Below are 18,975 nucleotides of genomic sequence, written 5' to 3'. Positions count from 1 at the left end.
ATAACATTACAGCAGGCTGCCACGTGACAGCAGGTGGTGTGACCGGAAAAATGCGGAGGAGGTCTCCGGGAGATGCTGGTGGGAGGTATACAGCTGTTTGGTGGGGCCTCTCTTCAGTCAATCTCGGCGGTATCCGCTGGTAAGTCTAAATTCGTGAGGTAACCTCCTTCACAATGGTTGATGACGCATTCTTTTGTGGGATGCAGTCGTTTAACTGGTTCGAGACCGTTCTTTTTTCCTTTTCTGTGTAGACAGTGGAAGGTGAAAAGGTAAGTGTCCTGCAGCCTTGTTAGGTTCGCAGAAGTGGACGTAGTTTCTGTTTCCACTACATACACCACTTGTCGCTGAGTCTATCTGGCTGGTCCCCACTCCGGTGACCACTTGTCTACTAATTTTCAGTTAGTCCAGGAATAGACTAGGACCTGTGAGTCATTTATAGAAGCCAAAGGGGAAAATTCTGAGTTACGGTTGTTTCCCCTTACTGGTTTTTCTAATAGATTTTGCCTCTCCCCTATGGAAGGGGAGGTAACACGCGATGCCATACAGAGGTGCGTCACGTTCAGGACATTGTCTGGTTGTCCCTGTAAAAAGGTGCATATCCTTGTTTATCTCTGGCTGTTCTTTGGAGCAGGAATTGGCCTGTTGTTCCCAACGACGCAGATGTCAGAAGTGGGTTTTAGAGTAGATACTGACCGGTTAAGGTTCGGTGTTTTTCCTGTGATAAGAGGTCTGAGGATCCAGAGTTGGATCGGCTTTGAGGTGACACCTCATCAGTAGGTTCCATTAATAAGACCGATGGATGTGGCATGAGAGGCCTTTTTCGGAGAGCAGGTCTAATACCAGAGTGGTTTTCATGGGACCAGTTGGAAATGTGGTCCGGGTCTCACCTGCGTATGCACCGGAATATAATCAAAACGGCTAGGACATCGATCCTGTGGTGTCTGCTCGGTTCTTTCCTTCTAGAGGAATGAAGGTTAGGGATCCAGGTTTAGATCTTGGTGTCCGTGCATATAGATCTCCGAAACTGGGAAACAGTCCTTTGCAAGGGACGTATTTCCAGAGGCTGGGGTCAAGTTGGGAAACTTGTCTGCTGTAAGCTTTTTTGAATGAAGAGCTATTTTAGACGAACGTATCCTTCGTGTTCTGCCGTGTTAATTCTGCCAGAAGCCTTGTCAGCAATGGCATAAGTAAGCCGCTAGGGCGGGAACAAGGAAAAAGCGGATATGGCAGAAGATGCACAGTTTGCAGTTGAGGGGGAAGTCTGGTAAACGCTATGTTAGCAGTCTTCGTTCCGGAGGTAAACGACGGAGAAATAGATTTCCTTTGCGGACATGATATCCAGCCGGGAAAAATACTGTCATCATCGAGAAGCTTTCCCAGACGTGACAAGTCTTTGTGGAGTGTCGCAATTGGACATGTTGGCGTCTCGCCTCAACGAGAGGCCTCAAGGAGATTATTCCAGGTTAAGGGACACTCAGGATATAGCGGCGGACATCCTCGTGACACCGTGGGTGTTTTTAGTCGGTCTAGGTGGCCTCTCCGCTTTCACTTTTCTGACAGTGGTAAGCGTAAGATGATCGATGGTTCCGATGATCCTCTGAAATCCGGTCTAACCAGAGAGGGTTGGCTATCCAGTTTTCATGGTTTACTCATAGAAAATTACTGCCCTCTTCCTTTACGTGAGGTAATGTTACAACAAGATCGGGGCGTGTATCAGGACTTACCGCGGCTGCGTCTAACGGCGGGGCGGTTGTATGTCGTATCCTAAGCCGAATGGGTGTTCCCAGTGAAGTCGTTTCTTCAATTCTTCAGGCTAGGAAAGAACTGACGGCACAGCGTTACAACCGTTGTTGGAGTAATTATGTGTCTCGGTGTATATCCAAGAAGGCTCCTATGGAGGACTTTCAGCTAGGTCCTGCTTATCCATACGTTACAAGCCGATGTGGAGGCAAGCCTATTAAGTTTCTTTACGAAATTTCTCTTTTGGAAAGTGGTCAGGCTTTTGACTTTGACGTCCGCAAGGCGGGTGTCGGAAGTGGTGGTTTTGTCTCACAAGAGCCTTGTTTGATCTTTCAGGTGGATAGAGAGGAATTGAGTGCTCGGTTGGTAGTTCTACCAAGAGTGGTTTCTGGGTTTCACAGAAATCGGCCTATTTTGATGCCGGGGGTTACTTAGGTATTAGCTGGTTCAAATTCCCTTGATCTAGCCAGGGATTTGAGTATGTAAGTCATCAATTTGGCTCAGTTTGGAGAAACAGAGGCCCTGTTTATCTGGTATGTTCCCAGCTTACTTTGGGAGACTGCGTTATGCAGTTTGTTACAGGCTGAATCTGGGATGCGGTTTGGCATGTTCGTTCTACGGCTGCTTTGCCGTCACCGAAGTCGGTGGAGGTTCGTTCTTTTGGGAAGATGGGCTTTTCTTGGGCGAATGCCCGAGGAGTCTCGGCGGTTCAACTTTGCCGAGCGGATTCTTGGTCGGGGTCAAACGCTTTTGCGATGCTCTACAAGTTTGATACCCTGATTGTTGGGGGACCTTATGTTTGCTCATTCGGTGCTGCAGAGTCGTCCGCACTCTCCCGCCCGTTTTGGAGCTTTGGTATAAACCCCGTGGTCCTTTTGGAATCCCCAGCATCCTCTAGGACGTATGAGAAAATAGGATTTTGGTACCTACCGGTAAATTCTTTTCTCTTAGTCCATAGAGGATGCTGGGCGCCCGTCCCAGTGCGTACGGTGTCTGCAGTTATTGCTTTTGGTTACACCCTGGTGGTGTGTCTTTTCTGTCTGGCGGTTGCTACCGTTGTTCATGACATAGCATGCGGGGTCGTATTTTTGCTTCTGTGGACACATGGGTTGGGTTACATATTCTCTCAGCATGTGGCTGTGTTTTGTTCATGCTGTTGGCTGGTATTCTACTGAATGCCACGTTCTACGGTGTGTTTGAGGTGTGAGCTGGTATGACACTCACTGTGTTTATAACAATAAATTCTTTCCTCGAAATTGTCCATCTCTCCTGGGCACAGTTTTCTAACTGAGGTCTGGAGGAGGGGCATAGAGGGAGGAGCCAGTTCACACCCAGTTTAAGTCTTTATAGTGTGCCCAAGCTCCTGCGGATCCGTCTATACCCCATGGTCCTTTTGGAATCCCCAGCATCCTCTACGGACTAAGAGAAAAGGATTTACCGGTAGGTACCAAAATCCTATTTTTTCATGATGTGGGCACCATATTTAGTGCCCATTTGTGGCACTATAAGTGACAGCATGCACATATCAATGTTTATTTATGGGGCCAAGTTGGACAATTCTTCTGTTTTGCCATCAGTGCAGTTATATTTAAAAAAAGGTTTAACTTGATCAAGTTCAGAGACAGTTAACGTGTGGTACTTCAGCTGCTGTGGAACTACACATACCAGCATGCCCTCAAAACAGTTTAAGCATGCTTAACATGCCTAACAGTAAGACTATGACAGGGTATGCTGGGGTGTGTAGTTCCTAACCAGCTGCAGTGCCAAACACTGCCTACCCCTGATCTAGTTGCTATGCTGCAAGCAAAATATATCTCCTTAAAATGATTTAAGCATGTACAATATTTAGAAAAAATACATTACTTAGACCAGATTATTATCTGAGAATGACTTGATAGGTGAAGACCTTACATGACCAGATTATTTATGTTATGATGTGTTATAGCAAAGCAGAGTCTTAAAGGAATTATGCCACTCAGGTAGTTGGCTCAGGTTTAAGACACAAACACTACATCTAAAATGATAAGTTACTAGTACTACACAAATGAAAATGAGACATAATATTTTCCAGCAAAAGAATATTATTTCATACATTCTCATTAATTCTTGTGTATCGACTGGCGTTCCCAATACAGTGTACATTATTAATATGTTAGTGTTCTATTGCTTTCTAATTAGCAAAATATATTTTCCAATGCATTGTGAAAAGAATGACCATCTGGAATTCTGCACGCTACAGTTAACAGAATGATGACATATATTATATATGTTACAGTTTATTGATAACAAAGTGGATATAAATGCTTCCTTTTTAAAATATAATACTTCCATTTTCACTGATATAATTAATACAAAAACAATTAGAATAGGTCCCGTTTGTACGTGGAAACAGATCTTGAATCACAATCCAAAATCTTTAAACATTCAATGTCCTTCTTGAATTTTTTACAACACGTAAGTGCTTTATCCAATGGGGTTCCAGTGTACAATATATGCTGGCGGCATATAGTTCTTAGAGGTTTTAGTGAATGCGTTCTGTCCACGGACCGTGTGAAAGCAGATGATCGGCCTCCTGTATACTTAATAACCACATTTGCAAGAGCAGTCATGAAATTAGTTCTATTTGCAACTATCCAATTCCTTCAATGGTGGACATGTTCAGGGTTCATCATCTGCAGGCGGTGGCTGGCACAGCTTGTACAACGTTCAGGGTTCATCATCTGCAGGCGGCGGCTGGCACAGCTTGTACAACGTTCAGGGTTCATCATCTGCAGGCGGCGGCTGGCACAGCTTGTACAACGTTCAGGGTTCATCATCTGCAGGCGGCGGCTGGCACAGCTTGTACAACGTTCAGGGTTCATCATCTGCAGTCGGTGGCTGGCACAGCTTGTACAACGTTCAGGGTTCATCATGTGCAGTCGATGGCTGGTACAGCTTGTACAACGTTCAGGGTTCATCATCTGCAGTTGGTGGCTGGTACAGCTTGTACAACGTTTAGGGTTTATCATCTGCAGGCGGTGGCTGGCACAGCTTGTACAACGTTCAGGGTTCATCATCTGCAGTTGGTGGCTGGTACAGCTTGTACAACGTTTAGGGTTTATCATCTGCAGGCGGTGGCTGGCACAGCTTGTACAACGTTCAGGGTTCATCATCTGCAGGCGGTGGCTGGCGCAGCTTGTACAACATTCAGGGTTCATCATCTGCAGGCGGCGGCTGGCACAGCTTGTACAACCTAGAAGAAATGACAGAGTAGAAAAATGAGCTTTCTATTGATGAGCAGTCAAAGAATTTCACGTTATTTTATATAGGTTGGTTTACAACAATGCATTTCTTTAAAAGAATTACTGTGCTGCCACTGCAGTATTATAGTACTATTCAGGGGTGTAGCCAGAAGTTTGTGGGCCTCATAGCAACATTTTGAGCAGGCCCCATTATGCAACACAGTACCCCCAATTCACATTATGACACAGTGTCCCCAGTTCAATTATGCCACACTATAGTGCCTCCACTTCATATTGTGCCACATTACAGTGCCACAGCTCATACAGGTTGAGTATCCCATATCCAAATATCCGAAATACGGAATATTCCAAAATACGGACTTTTTGATTGAGAGTGAGATAGTGAAACTTTTGTTTTTTGATGGCTCAATGTACACAAACTTTGTTTAATACACACAGTTATTAAAAAATAGGATTTTAATACCTACCGGTAAATCCTTTTCTCTTAGTCCGTAGAGGATGCTGGGGATGCTTCAAGAACCATGGGGTATAGACGGGATCCGCAGGAGACATGGGCACACTATAAGACTTTGAATGGGTGTGAACTGGCTCCTCCCTCTATGCCCCTCCTCCAGACTCCAGTTATAGGAACTGTGCCCAGGGAGATGGACATTTCGAGGAAAAGGATTTATTTAATTATTTTAAAACTAAGGGGAGATACATACCAGCTCACACCTCAAACACGCCGTACAACATGGCATTCAACAACAACGCATGCAACGGCATGACCAACAACAGTCACAGACTGACTGAACTGAACGCAACATGAGCGTAACTATAACCAAACTGCAGATACAGCCCGCACTGGGACGGGCGCACAGCATCCTCTACGAACTAAGAGAAAAGGATTTACCGGTAGGTATTAAAATCCTATTTTCTCATACGTCCTAGAGGATGCTGGGGATGCTTCAAGAACCATGGGGTTTATACCAAAGCTCTAGAACGGGCGGGAGAGTGCGGATGACTCTGCAGCACCGTTTGACCAAACAAGAGGTCCTCCTCAGCCAGGGTATCAAACTTGTAAAATTTCGCAAAGGTGTTTGATCCCGACCAAGTAGCAGCTCGGCAAAGTTGTAACGCCGGGACCCCTCGGGTAGCCGCCCAGGATGAGCCCACCTTTCTGGTAGAATGGGCTTTCACCGATTTCGGTAACGGCAATCCTGCCGTAGAATGAGCCTGCTGAATCGTATTACAGATCCAGCGCGCAATAGTCTGCTTAGAAGCAGGAGCCCCAATCTTGTTGGGAGCCCACAGGACAAACAGAGCCTCTGTTTTCCTAATCTGAGCCGTTCTGGCGATAGATCTTCAATTCGATTCCGCCAAGGTGTCAGTAGCCACTGGCACCAAAATAGGCTGGTTCACGTGAAATGATGAAACCACTTTTGGCAGAAATTGCTGCCGAGTTCTCAACTCCACTCCATCAGCATGGAAGATTAAATAGGGGCTTTTGTGAGACAAAGCCGCCAACTCAGACACCCGCCTTGCAGACGCCAAGGCCAACAACATGACTACTTTCCAAGTAAGGAATTTTAACTCAACCTTACGCAAAGGTTCAAACCAATGCGATTGCAGGAACTGCAATACCACATTAAGATCCGACGGTGCCACAGGAGGCACAAATGGAGGTTGGATGTGCAGCACGCCCTTCACGAAGGTCTGAACTTCTGGACGGGAGGCCAATTCTTTCTGAAAAAAGATCGACAAGGCCGAAATCTGTACTTTAATGGAGCCTAACTTTAGGCCCGCATCCACACCTGCTTGCAAAAAATGGAGCAAACGCCCCAGTTGAAATTCCTCCGTAGGAGCCTTCTTGGATTCACACCAAGACACATATTTCCTCCAAATACGGTGGTAATGCTTTGCCATTACTTCTTTTCTAGCCTGAAGAAGAGTGGGAATGACTTCACTGGAAATACCTTTCCGGGCTAGGATTTGGCGTTCAACCACCATGCCGTTAAGCGCAGCCGCGGTAAGTCTTGAAACACGCACGGCCCCTGTTGTAACAGGTCCTCCCGAAGAGGAAGAGGCCAGGGATCTTCTATGAGCAACTCCTGAAGATCTGGATACCATGCCCTTTTTGGCCAATCCGGAACAATGAGTATCGCCTGAACCCTTGTTCTTCTTATAATCTTTATCACCTTTGGAATGAGTGGAAGTGGAGGGAACACATATACCGACGGAAACACCCACAGTGTCACTAGGGCGTCCACCGCTATCGCTTGAGGGTCTCTTGACCTGGAACAATATCTCTGAAGTTTCTTGTTGAGGCGGGACGCCATCATGTCTACTTGAGGAATTCCCCAACGACTTGTCACTTCTGCAAAGACCTCTCGATGAGACCCCACTCTCCTGGATGGAGATCGTGTCTGCTGAGGAAGTCTGCTTCCCAGTTGTCCAGTCCTGGAATGAAGACTGCTGACAGAGCACTGGCATGTCCTTCCGCACAGCAAAGAATCTTCGTGGCCTCGGCCATCGCCGCTCTGCTCCTTGTTCCACCCTAGCGGTTTATGTACGCCACTGCTGTTACGTTGTCTGACTGAATCAAGATGGGCAAACCTCGAAGAAGATGTTCTGCTTGCAGAATGCCGTTGTAAATGGCCCTTAATTCCAGAATGTTTATGTGCAGACAAGCTTCCTGGCTTGACCACTTTCCCTGAAAATTTCTTCCCTGTGTGACTGCTCCCCAGCCTCGGAGGCTTGCATCTGTGGTCACCAGGGTCCAATCCTGAATCCAGAACCTGCGTCCCTCCAGAAGGTGAGAACTGTGCAGCCACCACAGAAGGGAGATTCTGGTCCTGGAAGATATAATTTTTTTCCGGTACATGTCAAGGTGAGACCCGGACCACTTGTCCAATAGGTCCCACTGAAACACCCTGGCATGGAACCTGCCATACGGAATGGCCTCGTAGGCCGCCACCATCTTCCCCAGCAACCGAGTGCATTGAAGAACTGACACCTTTGCTGGTTTCAGAATCTGTTTTACCATGTTCTGTATTTCCAGAGCCTTTTCCACTGGAAGAAAAACTCTGCAGTTCTGTATCCAGAATCATACCCAGGAACGACAGCCGTCTCGTCGGAACCAACTGTGATTTTGGCAAGTTTAGGAGCCAACTATGTTGTTGCAGAATCGTCAGTGAAAGGGCAACATTTTTCAGCAATTGCTCCTTGGATCTCGCCTTTATGAGGATATCGTCCAAGTACGGGATAATTGTGATTCCCTGCTTGCGCAGGAGAACCATCATTTCTGCCATTACTTTGGTGAAAATCCTCGGAGCCGTGGACAGACCAAACGGCAACGTCTGAAATTGGTAATGACAATCCTGAACAGCAAACCTCAGGTAAGCCTGATGTGAAGGATATATGGGGACATGTAAGTAGGCATCCTTTATGTCGACCGACACCATAAAATCCCCCTCCTCCAGACTGGAGATCACTGCTCGGAGAGATTCCATCTTGAATTTGAATTTTTTTAGAAAGAAATTGAGGAATTTTAGGTTCAGAATCGGTCTGACTGAGCCATCCGGCTTTGGGACCACAAACAGGCTCGAATAAAAGCCTTCCCCCTGTTCTGACGGGGGTACCGTGACAATTACTTGATTTTGACACAACTTTAGTATCGCAGCGCATACTACCTCCCTTTCTATAAGAGAAGCTAACAAGGCCGATTTGAAAAATTGGTGAGGGGGCACGTCTTGAAACTCTAATCTGTACCCTTGGGTTACTATTTCTAACATCCAAGGATCCAGGTCCGAGTGCACCCAGACCTGACTGAAAAGTCTGAGACGTGCCCCCACCGGTGCGGACTCCAGCAGAGGAGCCCCAGCGTCATGCGGTGGATTTGGTAGAAGCCGGAGAGACTTCTGCTCTTGGGAATTTACCACAGCCTGTGACCGTTTTCCCCTTCCTCTCGCAGCAAGGAAGGAGGACCCTCATCCTTTTTTGAATTTATTGGGCCGAAAGGACTGCATCTGATAGTGGGGCATTTTCTTCTGTTGTGCAGGAACATAAGGTAAAAATGACGACTTACTCGCGGTAGCCGTAGACACCAGGTCAGTGAGGCCGTCACCAAACAGGACACTACCGTTAAACGGTAACGACTCCATCGCCTTCTTAGAGTCAGCATTCCATTGATGAATCCACAATGCTCTCCTTGCTGAGACTGCCATGGCATTGGCCCTTAATCCCAAAAGGCCAATATCCCTTGCAGCTTCTTTTAAATATGCTGCAGCGTCCCTGATATGACCCAGAGTCAAAAGCACGCTATCCCTGTCTAGGGTATCTATCTCAGATTACAAGTTATCTTCCCACTTTTCAATAGCGCTACTCAACCATGCCGAAGCAAATGCAGGCCTGAGTAGCGAACCCGTAGTGACATAAATGGATTTTAGTGTATTTTCCTGCTTACGATCTGCAGGATCCTTTAAGGCTGCCGTGTCAGGAGACGGAAGCGCCACCTTTTTGTCTACCGTGGGGGTTGACTCCCACTTTTCCCTGTCCCCAAATGGAAACGGATATGCCACTGGAATTCTTTTGGGAACCTGTATCTTCTTGTCAGGATTTTCCCAAGCCTTTTCAAAAAGCGCTTTCAGTTCATGAGAGGGAGGAAACGTTACCTCAGGTTTCTTTCCTTTATACATACAGACCCTAGTATCAGGAACAGCAGGGTCCTCTGTTATATGCAACACTTCTTTTATTGCCACAATCATGTACGAATGCTCTTAGCCAGTTTTGGATTTAATCTGGCATCACTATAGTCGACACTGGAATCAGAGTCCGTGTCGGTATTAGAGATGAGCGGGTTCGGTTTCTCTGAAACCGAACCCGCACGAACTTCATGTTTTTTTCACGGGTCCGAGCAGACTCGGATCCTCCCGCCTTGCTCGGTTAACCCGAGCGCGCCCGAACGTCATCATGACGCTGTCGGATTCTCGCGAGACTCGGATTCTATATAAGGAGCCGCGCGTCGCCGCCATTTTCACACGTGCATTGAGATTGATAGGGAGAGGACGTGGCTGGCGTCCTCTCCATTAGAAATTAGATTAGAAGAGAGAGAGAGATTGTGCAGAGTCAGACAGAGTTTACCACAGTGACCAGTGCAGTTGTTGTTAGTTAACTTTTATTTATTTTAATATAATATATCCGTTCTCTGCTATATCCGTTCTCTGCCTGAAAAAAAACGATACACAGCAGCAGCCAGTCACACAGTGTGACTCAGTCTGTGTGCACTCAGCTCAGCCCAGTGTGCTGCACATCAATGTATAAAAGGCAAAGCTTATAATAATTGTGGGGGAGACTGGGGAGCACTGCAGGTTGTTATAGCAGGAGCCCCCAGGAGTACATAATATTATATTAATTTAAAATTAAACAGTGCACACTTTTGCTGCAGGAGTGCCACTGCCAGTGTGACTAGTGGTGACCAGTGCCTGACCACCAGTATAGTAGTATATTGTTGTATGTATTGTATACTATCTCTTTATCAACCAGTCTATATTAGCAGCAGACACAGTACAGTGCGGTAGTTCACGGCTGTGGCTACCTCTGTGTCGGCAGTCGGAACTCGGCAGGCAGTCCGTCCATCCATAATTGTATTACAATATATACCACCTAACCGTGGTATTTTTTTTTCTTTCTTTATACCGTCGTCATAGTGTCATACTAGTTGTTACGAGTATACTACTATCTCTTTATCAACCAGTGTACAGTGCGGTAGTTCACGGCTGTGGCTACCTCTGTGTCGGCAGTCGGCAGGCAGTCCGTCCATCCATAATTGTATTATTATTATAATATATACCACCTAACCGTGGTTTTTTTTTCATTCTTTATACCGTCGTCATAGTGTCATACTAGTTGTTACGAGTATACTACTATCTCTTTATCAACCAGTGTACAGTGCGGTAGTTCACGGCTGTGGCTACCTCTGTGTCGGCAGTCGGCAGGCAGTCCGTCCATCCATAATTGTATTATTATTATAATATATACCACCTAACCGTGGTTTTTTTTTCATTCTTTATACCGTCGTCATAGTGTCATACTAGTTGTTACGAGTATACTACTATCTCTTTATCAACCAGTGTACAGTGCGGTAGTTCACGGCTGTGGCTACCTCTGTGTCGGCAGTCGGCAGGCAGTCCGTCCATCCATAATTGTATTATTATTATAATATATACCACCTAACCGTGGTTTTTTTTTCATTCTTTATACCGTCGTCATAGTGTCATACTAGTTGTTACGAGTATACTACTATCTCTTTATCAACCAGTGTACAGTGCGGTAGTTCACGGCTGTGGCTACCTCTGTGTCGGCAGTCGGCAGGCAGTCCGTCCATCCATAATTGTATTATTATTATAATATATACCACCTAACCGTGGTATTTTTTTTTCTTTCTTTATACCGTCGTCATAGTGTCATACTAGTTGTTACGAGTATACTACTATCTCTTTATCAACCAGTGTACAGTGCGGTAGTTCACGGCTGTGGCTACCTCTGTGTCGGCAGTCGGCAGGCAGTCCGTCCATCCATAATTGTATTATTATTATAATATATACCACCTAACCGTGGTATTTTTTTTTCTTTCTTTATACCGTCGTCATAGTGTCATACTAGTTGTTACGAGTATACTACTATCTCTTTATCAACCAGTGTACAGTGCGGTAGTTCACGGCTGTGGCTACCTCTGTGTCGGCAGTCGGCAGGCAGTCCGTCCATCCATAATTGTATTATTATTATAATATATACCACCTAACCGTGGTTTTTTTTTCATTCTTTATACCGTCGTCATAGTGTCATACTAGTTGTTACGAGTATACTACTATCTCTTTATCAACCAGTGTACAGTGCGGTAGTTCACGGCTGTGGCTACCTCTGTGTCGGCAGTCGGCAGGCAGTCCGTCCATCCATAATTGTATTATTATTATAATATATACCACCTAACCGTGGTTTTTTTATACCACCTAACCGTGGCAGTCCGTCCATAATTGTATACTAGTATCCAATCCATCCATCTCCATTGTTTACCTGAGGTGCCTTTTAGTTCTGCCTATAAAATATGGAGAACAAAAAAGTTGAGGTTCCAAAATTAGGGAAAGATCAAGATCCACTTCCACCTCGTGCTGAAGCTGCTGTCACTAGTCATGGCCGAGACGATGAAATGCCAGCAACGTCGTCTGCCAAGGCCGATGCCCAATGTCATAGTACAGAGCATGTCAAATCCAAAACACCAAATATCAGAAAAAAAAGGACTCCAAAACCTAAAATAAAATTGTCGGAGGAGAAGCGTAAACTTGCCAATATGCCATTTACCACACGGAGTGGCAAGGAACGGCTGAGGCCCTGGCCTATGTTCATGGCTAGTGGTTCAGCTTCACATGAGGATGGAAGCACTCAGCCTCTCGCTAGAAAACTGAAAAGACTCAAGCTGGCAAAAGCACCGCAAAGAACTGTGCGTTCTTTGAAATCCCAAATCCACAAGGAGAGTCCAATTGTGTCGTTTGCGATGCCTGACCTTCCCAACACTGGACGTGAAGAGCATGCGCCTTCCACTATTTGCATGCCCCCTGCAAGTGCTGGAAGGAGCACCCGCAGTCCAGTTCCTGATAGTCAGATTGAAGATGTCAGTGTTGAAGTACACCAGGATGAGGAGGATATGGGTGTTGCTGGCGCTGGGGAGGAAATTGACCAGGAGGATTCTGATGGTGAGGTGGTTTGTTTAAGTCAGGCACCCGGGGAGACACCTGTTGTCCGTGGGAGGAATATGGCCGTTGACATGCCAGGTGAAAATACCAAAAAAATCAGCTCTTCGGTGTGGAGGTATTTCACCAGAAATGCGGACAACAGGTGTCAAGCCGTGTGTTCCCTTTGTCAAGCTGTAATAAGTAGGGGTAAGGACGTTAACCACCTCGGAACATCCTCCCTTATACGTCACCTGCAGCGCATTCATAATAAGTCAGTGACAAGTTCAAAAACTTTGGGTGACAGCGGAAGCAGTCCACTGACCAGTAAATCCCTTCCTCTTGTAACCAAGCTCACGCAAACCACCCCACCAACTCCCTCAGTGTCAATTTCCTCCTTCCCCAGGAATGCCAATAGTCCTGCAGGCCATGTCACTGGCAAGTCTGACGAGTCCTCTCCTGCCTGGGATTCCTCCGATGCATCCTTGCGTGTAACGCCTACTGCTGCTGGCGCTGCTGTTGTTGCCGCTGGGAGTCGATGGTCATCCCAGAGGGGAAGTCGTAAGCCCACTTGTACTACTTCCAGTAAGCAATTGACTGTTCAACAGTCCTTTGCGAGGAAGATGAAATATCACAGCAGTCATCCTACTGCAAAGCGGATAACTGAGGCCTTGGCATCCTGGGTGGTGAGAAACGTGGTTCCGGTATCCATCATTACTGCAGAGCCAACTAGAGACTTGTTGGAGGTACTGTGTCCCCAGTACCAAATACCATCTAGGTTCCATTTCTCTAGGCAGGCGATACCGAAAATGTACACAGACCTCAGAAAAAGAGTCACCAGTGTCCTAAAAAATGCAGCTGTACCCAATGTCCACTTAACCACGGACATGTGGACAAGTGGAGCAGGGCAGGGTCAGGACTATATGACTGTGACAGCCCACTGGGTAGATGTATGGACTCCCGCCGCAAGAACAGCAGCGGCGGCACCAGTAGCAGCATCTCGCAAACGCCAACTCTTTCCTAGGCAGGCTACGCTTTGTATCACCGCTTTCCAGAATACGCACACAGCTGAAAACCTCTTACGGCAACTGAGGAAGATCATCGCGGAATGGCTTACCCCAATTGGACTCTCCTGTGGATTTGTGGCATCGGACAACGCCAGCAATATTGTGTGTGCATTAAATCTGGGCCAATTCCAGCACGTCCCATGTTTTGCACATACCTTGAATTTGGTGGTGCAGAATTTTTTAAAAAACGACAGGGGCGTGCAAGAGATGCTGTCGGTGGCCAGAAGAATTGCGGGACACTTTCGGCGTACAGGCACCACGTACAGAAAACTGGAGCACCACCAAAAACTACTGAACCTGCCCTGCCATCATCTGAAGCAAGAAGTGGTAACGAGGTGGAATTCAACCCTCTATATGCTTCAGAGGTTGGAGGAGCAGCAAAAGGCCATTCAAGCCTATACAATTGAGCACGATATAGTAGGTGGAATGCACCTGTCTCAAGTGCAGTGGAGAATGATTTCAACGTTGTGCAAGGTTCTGATGCCCTTTGAACTTGCCACACGTGAAGTCAGTTCAGACACTGCCAGCCTGAGTCAGGTCATTCCCCTCATCAGGCTTTTGCAGAAGAAGCTGGAGGCATTGAAGAAGGAGCTAACACGGAGCGATTCCGCTAGGCATGTGGGACTTGTGGATGCAGCCCTTAATTCGCTTAACAAGGATTCACGGGTGGTCAATCTGTTGAAATCAGAGCACTACATTTTGGCCACCGTGCTCGATCCTAGATTTAAAGCCTACCTTGGATCTCTCTTTCCGGCAGACACAGGTCTGCTGGGGTTGAAAGACCTGCTGGTGACAAAATTGTCAAGTCAAGCGGAACGCGACCTGTCAACATCTCCTCCTTCACATTCTCCCGCAACTGGGGGTGCGAGGAAAAGGCTCAGAATTCCGAGCCCACCCGCTGGCGGTGATGCAGGGCAGTCTGGAGCGACTGCTGATGCTGACATCTGGTCCGGACTGAAGGACCTGACAACGATTACGGACATGTCGTCTACTGTCACTGCATATGATTCTCTCAACATTGATAGAATGGTGGAGGATTATATGAGTGACCGCATCCAAGTAGGCACGTCACACAGTCCGTACTTATACTGGCAGGAAAAAGAGGCAATTTGGAGGCCCTTGCACAAACTGGCTTTATTCTACCTAAGTTGCCCTCCCACAAGTGTGTACTCCGAAAGAGTGTTTAGTGCCGCCGCTCACCTTGTCAGCAATCGGCGTACGAGGTTACATCCAGAAAATGTGGAGAAGATGATGTTCATTAAAATGAATTATAATCAATTCCTCCGCGGAGACATTGACCAGCAGCAATTGCCTCCACAAAGTACACAGGGAGCTGAGATGGTGGATTCCAGTGGGGACGAATTGATAATCTGTGAGGAGGGGGATGTACACGGTGATATATCGGAGGGTGAAGATGAGGTGGACATCTTGCCTCTGTAGAGCCAGTTTGTGCAAGGAGAGATTAATTGCTTCTTTTTTGGGGGGGGTCCAAACCAACCCGTCATATCAGTCACAGTCGTGTGGCAGACCCTGTCACTGAAATGATGGGTTGGTTAAAGTGTGCATGTCCTGTTTTGTTTATACAACATAAGGGTGGGTGGGAGGGCCCAAGGATAATTCCATCTTGCACCTCTTTTTTCTTTTCTTTTTCTTTGCATCATGTGCTGATTGGGGAGGGTTTTTTGGAAGGGACATCCTGCGTGACACTGCAGTGCCACTCCTAGATGGGCCCGGTGTTTGTGTCGGCCACTAGGGTCGCTAATCTTACTCACACAGCTACCTCATTGCGCCTCTTTTTTTCTTTGCGTCATGTGCTGTTTGGGGAGGGTTTTTTGGAAGGGACATCCTGCGTGACACTGCAGTGCCACTCCTAGATGGGCCCGGTGTTTGTGTCGGCCACTAGGGTCGCTTATCTTTCTCACACAGTCAGCTACCTCATTGCGCCTCTTTTTTTCTTTGCGTCATGTGCTGTTTGGGGAGGGTTTTTTGGAAGGGACATCCTGCGTGACACTGCAGTGCCACTCCTAGATGGGCCCGGTGTTTGTGTCGGCCACTAGGGTCGCTAATCTTACTCACACAGCTACCTCATTGCGCCTCTTTTTTTCTTTGCGTCATGTGCTGTTTGGGGAGGGTTTTTTGGAAGGGACATCCTGCGTGACACTGCAGTGCCACTCCTAGATGGGCCCGGTGTTTGTGTCGGCCACTAGGGTCGCTTATCTTACTCACACAGCGACCTCGGTGCAAATTTTAGGACTAAAAATAATATTGTGAGGTGTGATGTGTTCAGAATAGGCTGAAAATGAGTGTAAATTATGTTTTTTGAGGTTAATAATACTTTGGGATCAAAATTACCCCCAAATTCTATGATTTAAGCTGTTTTTTAGGGTTTTTTGAAAAAAACACCCGAATCCAAAACACACCCGAATCCGACAAAAAAAATTCGGTGAGGTTTTGCCAAAACGCGGTCGAACCCAAAACACGGCCGCGGAACCGAACCCAAAACCAAAACACAAAACCCGAAAAATTTCCGGCGCTCATCTCTAGTCGGTATCTGTATCTGCTATCTGGGTAAATGCACGTTTCTGTGACCCCGAAGGGGTCTGAGCTTGTGACAAAGCATCCTCCACGTATTTCCTCCATGTCTGGTTCTTAGATTCAGATTTATCAAATCTCTTAGGCAACCGAGTCACATTTGCATTCAAAACACTCAACATATTTACCCAATCATCCGTCGGCGGTGCCGACACGGTTACTCTCACAGTATTTTCTGTCCCTAGTCCAGCCTCCTCCTGGGAAGAGCACTCAGCCTCAGACATGTCGACACACACGTACCGACACCCACAACCACACTGGGGCTATAGGAGACAGACCCACAACAAAACCTGTAAGAGAGACACAGAGGGAGTTCTGCCAGCTCACAACCCAGCGCCTATCCCGGTACTGAAGCGAGTAAAAAGACTGCCCAAACCTGTTAGCGCTCTATATTTAAATAATTAGCACCAAATCACTTGTGCCGCCCCCGTTTTGCACCCTGTTACTTGTACAGTAGTGTGGGAGGCCAGGCTCAGCATCTCTTGCAGCTTCTGTGAAGAGAGAATGGCGCTGGTCAGAACTGTGAGGGCTAAGCCACGCCCCCTTCATGGCGCGCTTCAGTCCCGCTTAAATTACATATTTATACTGGCGGGGGTCCCGTAACTAGTGCCTACGCACTGTTTTCACTTCTGCCAGTTCTATTTGAGGGTCCAATGCTGCCCAGAGCGCCCCCCCCCCCCCTGCAGTGCTGTTCATATGTGGGAGTATGGCGCGCAGCGCGACCGCTGCACGGTAGCTCAAAAACTGTCTTCTGCCGTCACTGAAGTCTTCTGATCTTCCTATACTCACCCGGCTTCTGTCTTCTGGCTCTGCGAGGGGGGTGACGGCGCGGCTCCGGGAACAAGCAGCTAGGCGCACCAAGTGATCGAACCCTCTGGAGCTAATGGTGTCCAGTAGCAGAGCCTTTGAACTCAGAGAAGTAGGTCTGCTTCTCTCCCCTCAGTCCCACTATGCAGGGAGCCTGTTGCCAGCAGGTCTCCCTGAAAATAATAAACCTAACTAAGTCTTTTTTTTTAGAAACTCTGGAGAGCTCCTCAGTGTGCATCCAGTCTCACTGGGCACAGAATCTAACTGGAGTCTGGAGGAGGGGCATAGAGGGAGGAGCCAGTTCACACCCATTCAAAGTCTTATAGTGTGCCCATGTCTCCTGCGGATCCCGTCTATACCCCATGGTTCTTGAAGCATCCCCAACATCCTCTAGGACATATGAGAAATATTGTATTAAATGACCTTCAGGCTGTGTGTATAAGGTGTATATGAAGGTTCCGGTATGAATGGTCGACCATGTTATGGTCGACAGTCATTAGGTCGACCACTATTGGTCGACATTGACATGGTCGACGCATGAAATGGTCGACACATGAAAGGTCGACACATGAAAAGGTCGACATGAGTTTTTTTACTTTTTTTGGTGTCGTTTTTTGCGTAAAGTGACTGGGAACCCCAATTAGTGCACCGCGTCCGCTCGCCATGCTTCGGGCATGGTGCCTTCGCTCCGCTACCGCTTCGCTCGTCACAGATTACCGTTCCAGTCGTAGTCCACGTGGATCGTAAAGTATGGAAGAGTTTCCCAAAAGAAAAAAAAGTTAAAAAACTAATGTCGACCTTTTCATGTGTCGATCTTTCATGTGTCGACCATTTTCATGTGTCGACCATGTCAATGTCGACCAATAGTGGTCGACCTAATGACTGTCGACCATAACATGGTCGACCATGTAAACGGATACCTTATATGAAACATAAATGAATTGTGTGAATGTACATACACTTTGTTTAATGCACAAAGTTATAAAAAATATTGGCTGAAATTACCCTCAGGCTGTCTGTATAAGGGGGGTAATTCCAAGTTGATCGCAGCAGGAAATTTTTTAGCAGTTGGGCAAAACCATGTGCACTGCAGGGGAGACAGATATAACATGTGCAGAGAGAGATAGATTTGGGTGTGGTGAGTTCAATCTGCAATCTAAATTGCAGTGTAAAAATAAAGCAGCCAGTATTTACCCTGCACAGAAACAAAATAACCCACCCAAATCTAACTCTCTCTGCAAATGTTATATCTGCCTCCCCTGCAGTGCACATGGTTTTGCCCAACTGCTAAAAAATTTCCTGCTGCGATCAACTTGGAATTACCCCCAAGGTGCATATAAAACATAAATGCATTCTGTGCTAGGTCCCATCGCCATGATATATCATTATGGTATGCAATTATTCCAAAATACGGAAAAATCCGATATCCAAAATACCTCTGGTCCCAAGCATTTTGGATAAGGGATACTCAACCTGTATTATGCAACATTATAATGCCCTCCAGTTAATTGTATGCAACATTACAATGAGCATGTCCAGGTACATACCTAGATAAAATGTAGACCTCAAGGCAAAAGTTTGTAAGTGCCCCTATGTACCACCCTTTGGTGAAAAATGTATACGACCATGACATGGAAGGTGGGCCCCTCTCAGCTCTGGGCCCCATAGCAGCTGCACTCCCTGCACCTATGGTAGCTACACCCTTGGTACTATTATTTCTCTAACGTCCTAGAGGATGCTGGGGACTCCGTAAGGACCATGGGGATAGACGGGCTCCGCAGGAGACATGGGCACTTTAAGAAAGACTTTAGTTCTGGGGTG

At 46.8% G+C, this 18,975-nt stretch overlaps 1 protein-coding gene across 3 annotated transcripts in view; it reads right to left on the bottom strand.

The window, feature by feature from the left end:
• Window positions 1-3,131: 3,131 nt before the first annotated feature.
• The window catches only part of PREX2 (phosphatidylinositol-3,4,5-trisphosphate dependent Rac exchange factor 2), an 867,640-nt gene continuing 851,796 nt past the window's right edge, over window positions 3,132-18,975 (bottom strand). For all 3 annotated transcript variants that reach the window (XM_063923872.1, XM_063923873.1, XM_063923874.1), the window contains one exon: window positions 3,132-4,972. In XM_063923872.1, coding sequence (XP_063779942.1) covers window positions 4,927-4,972 — 46 coding nt within the window. In that variant the 3' untranslated portion in view covers window positions 3,132-4,926. The remainder of the gene's footprint in view (window positions 4,973-18,975) is intronic.

Source organism: Pseudophryne corroboree, chromosome 5 (assembly GCF_028390025.1).
Source record: "Pseudophryne corroboree isolate aPseCor3 chromosome 5, aPseCor3.hap2, whole genome shotgun sequence".
In the NCBI taxonomy this organism is placed as follows: domain Eukaryota; kingdom Metazoa; phylum Chordata; class Amphibia; order Anura; family Myobatrachidae; genus Pseudophryne; species Pseudophryne corroboree.
Note: the sequence above shows the minus strand (reverse complement) of the source record. Positions and strands in the feature narration are given on the sequence as shown.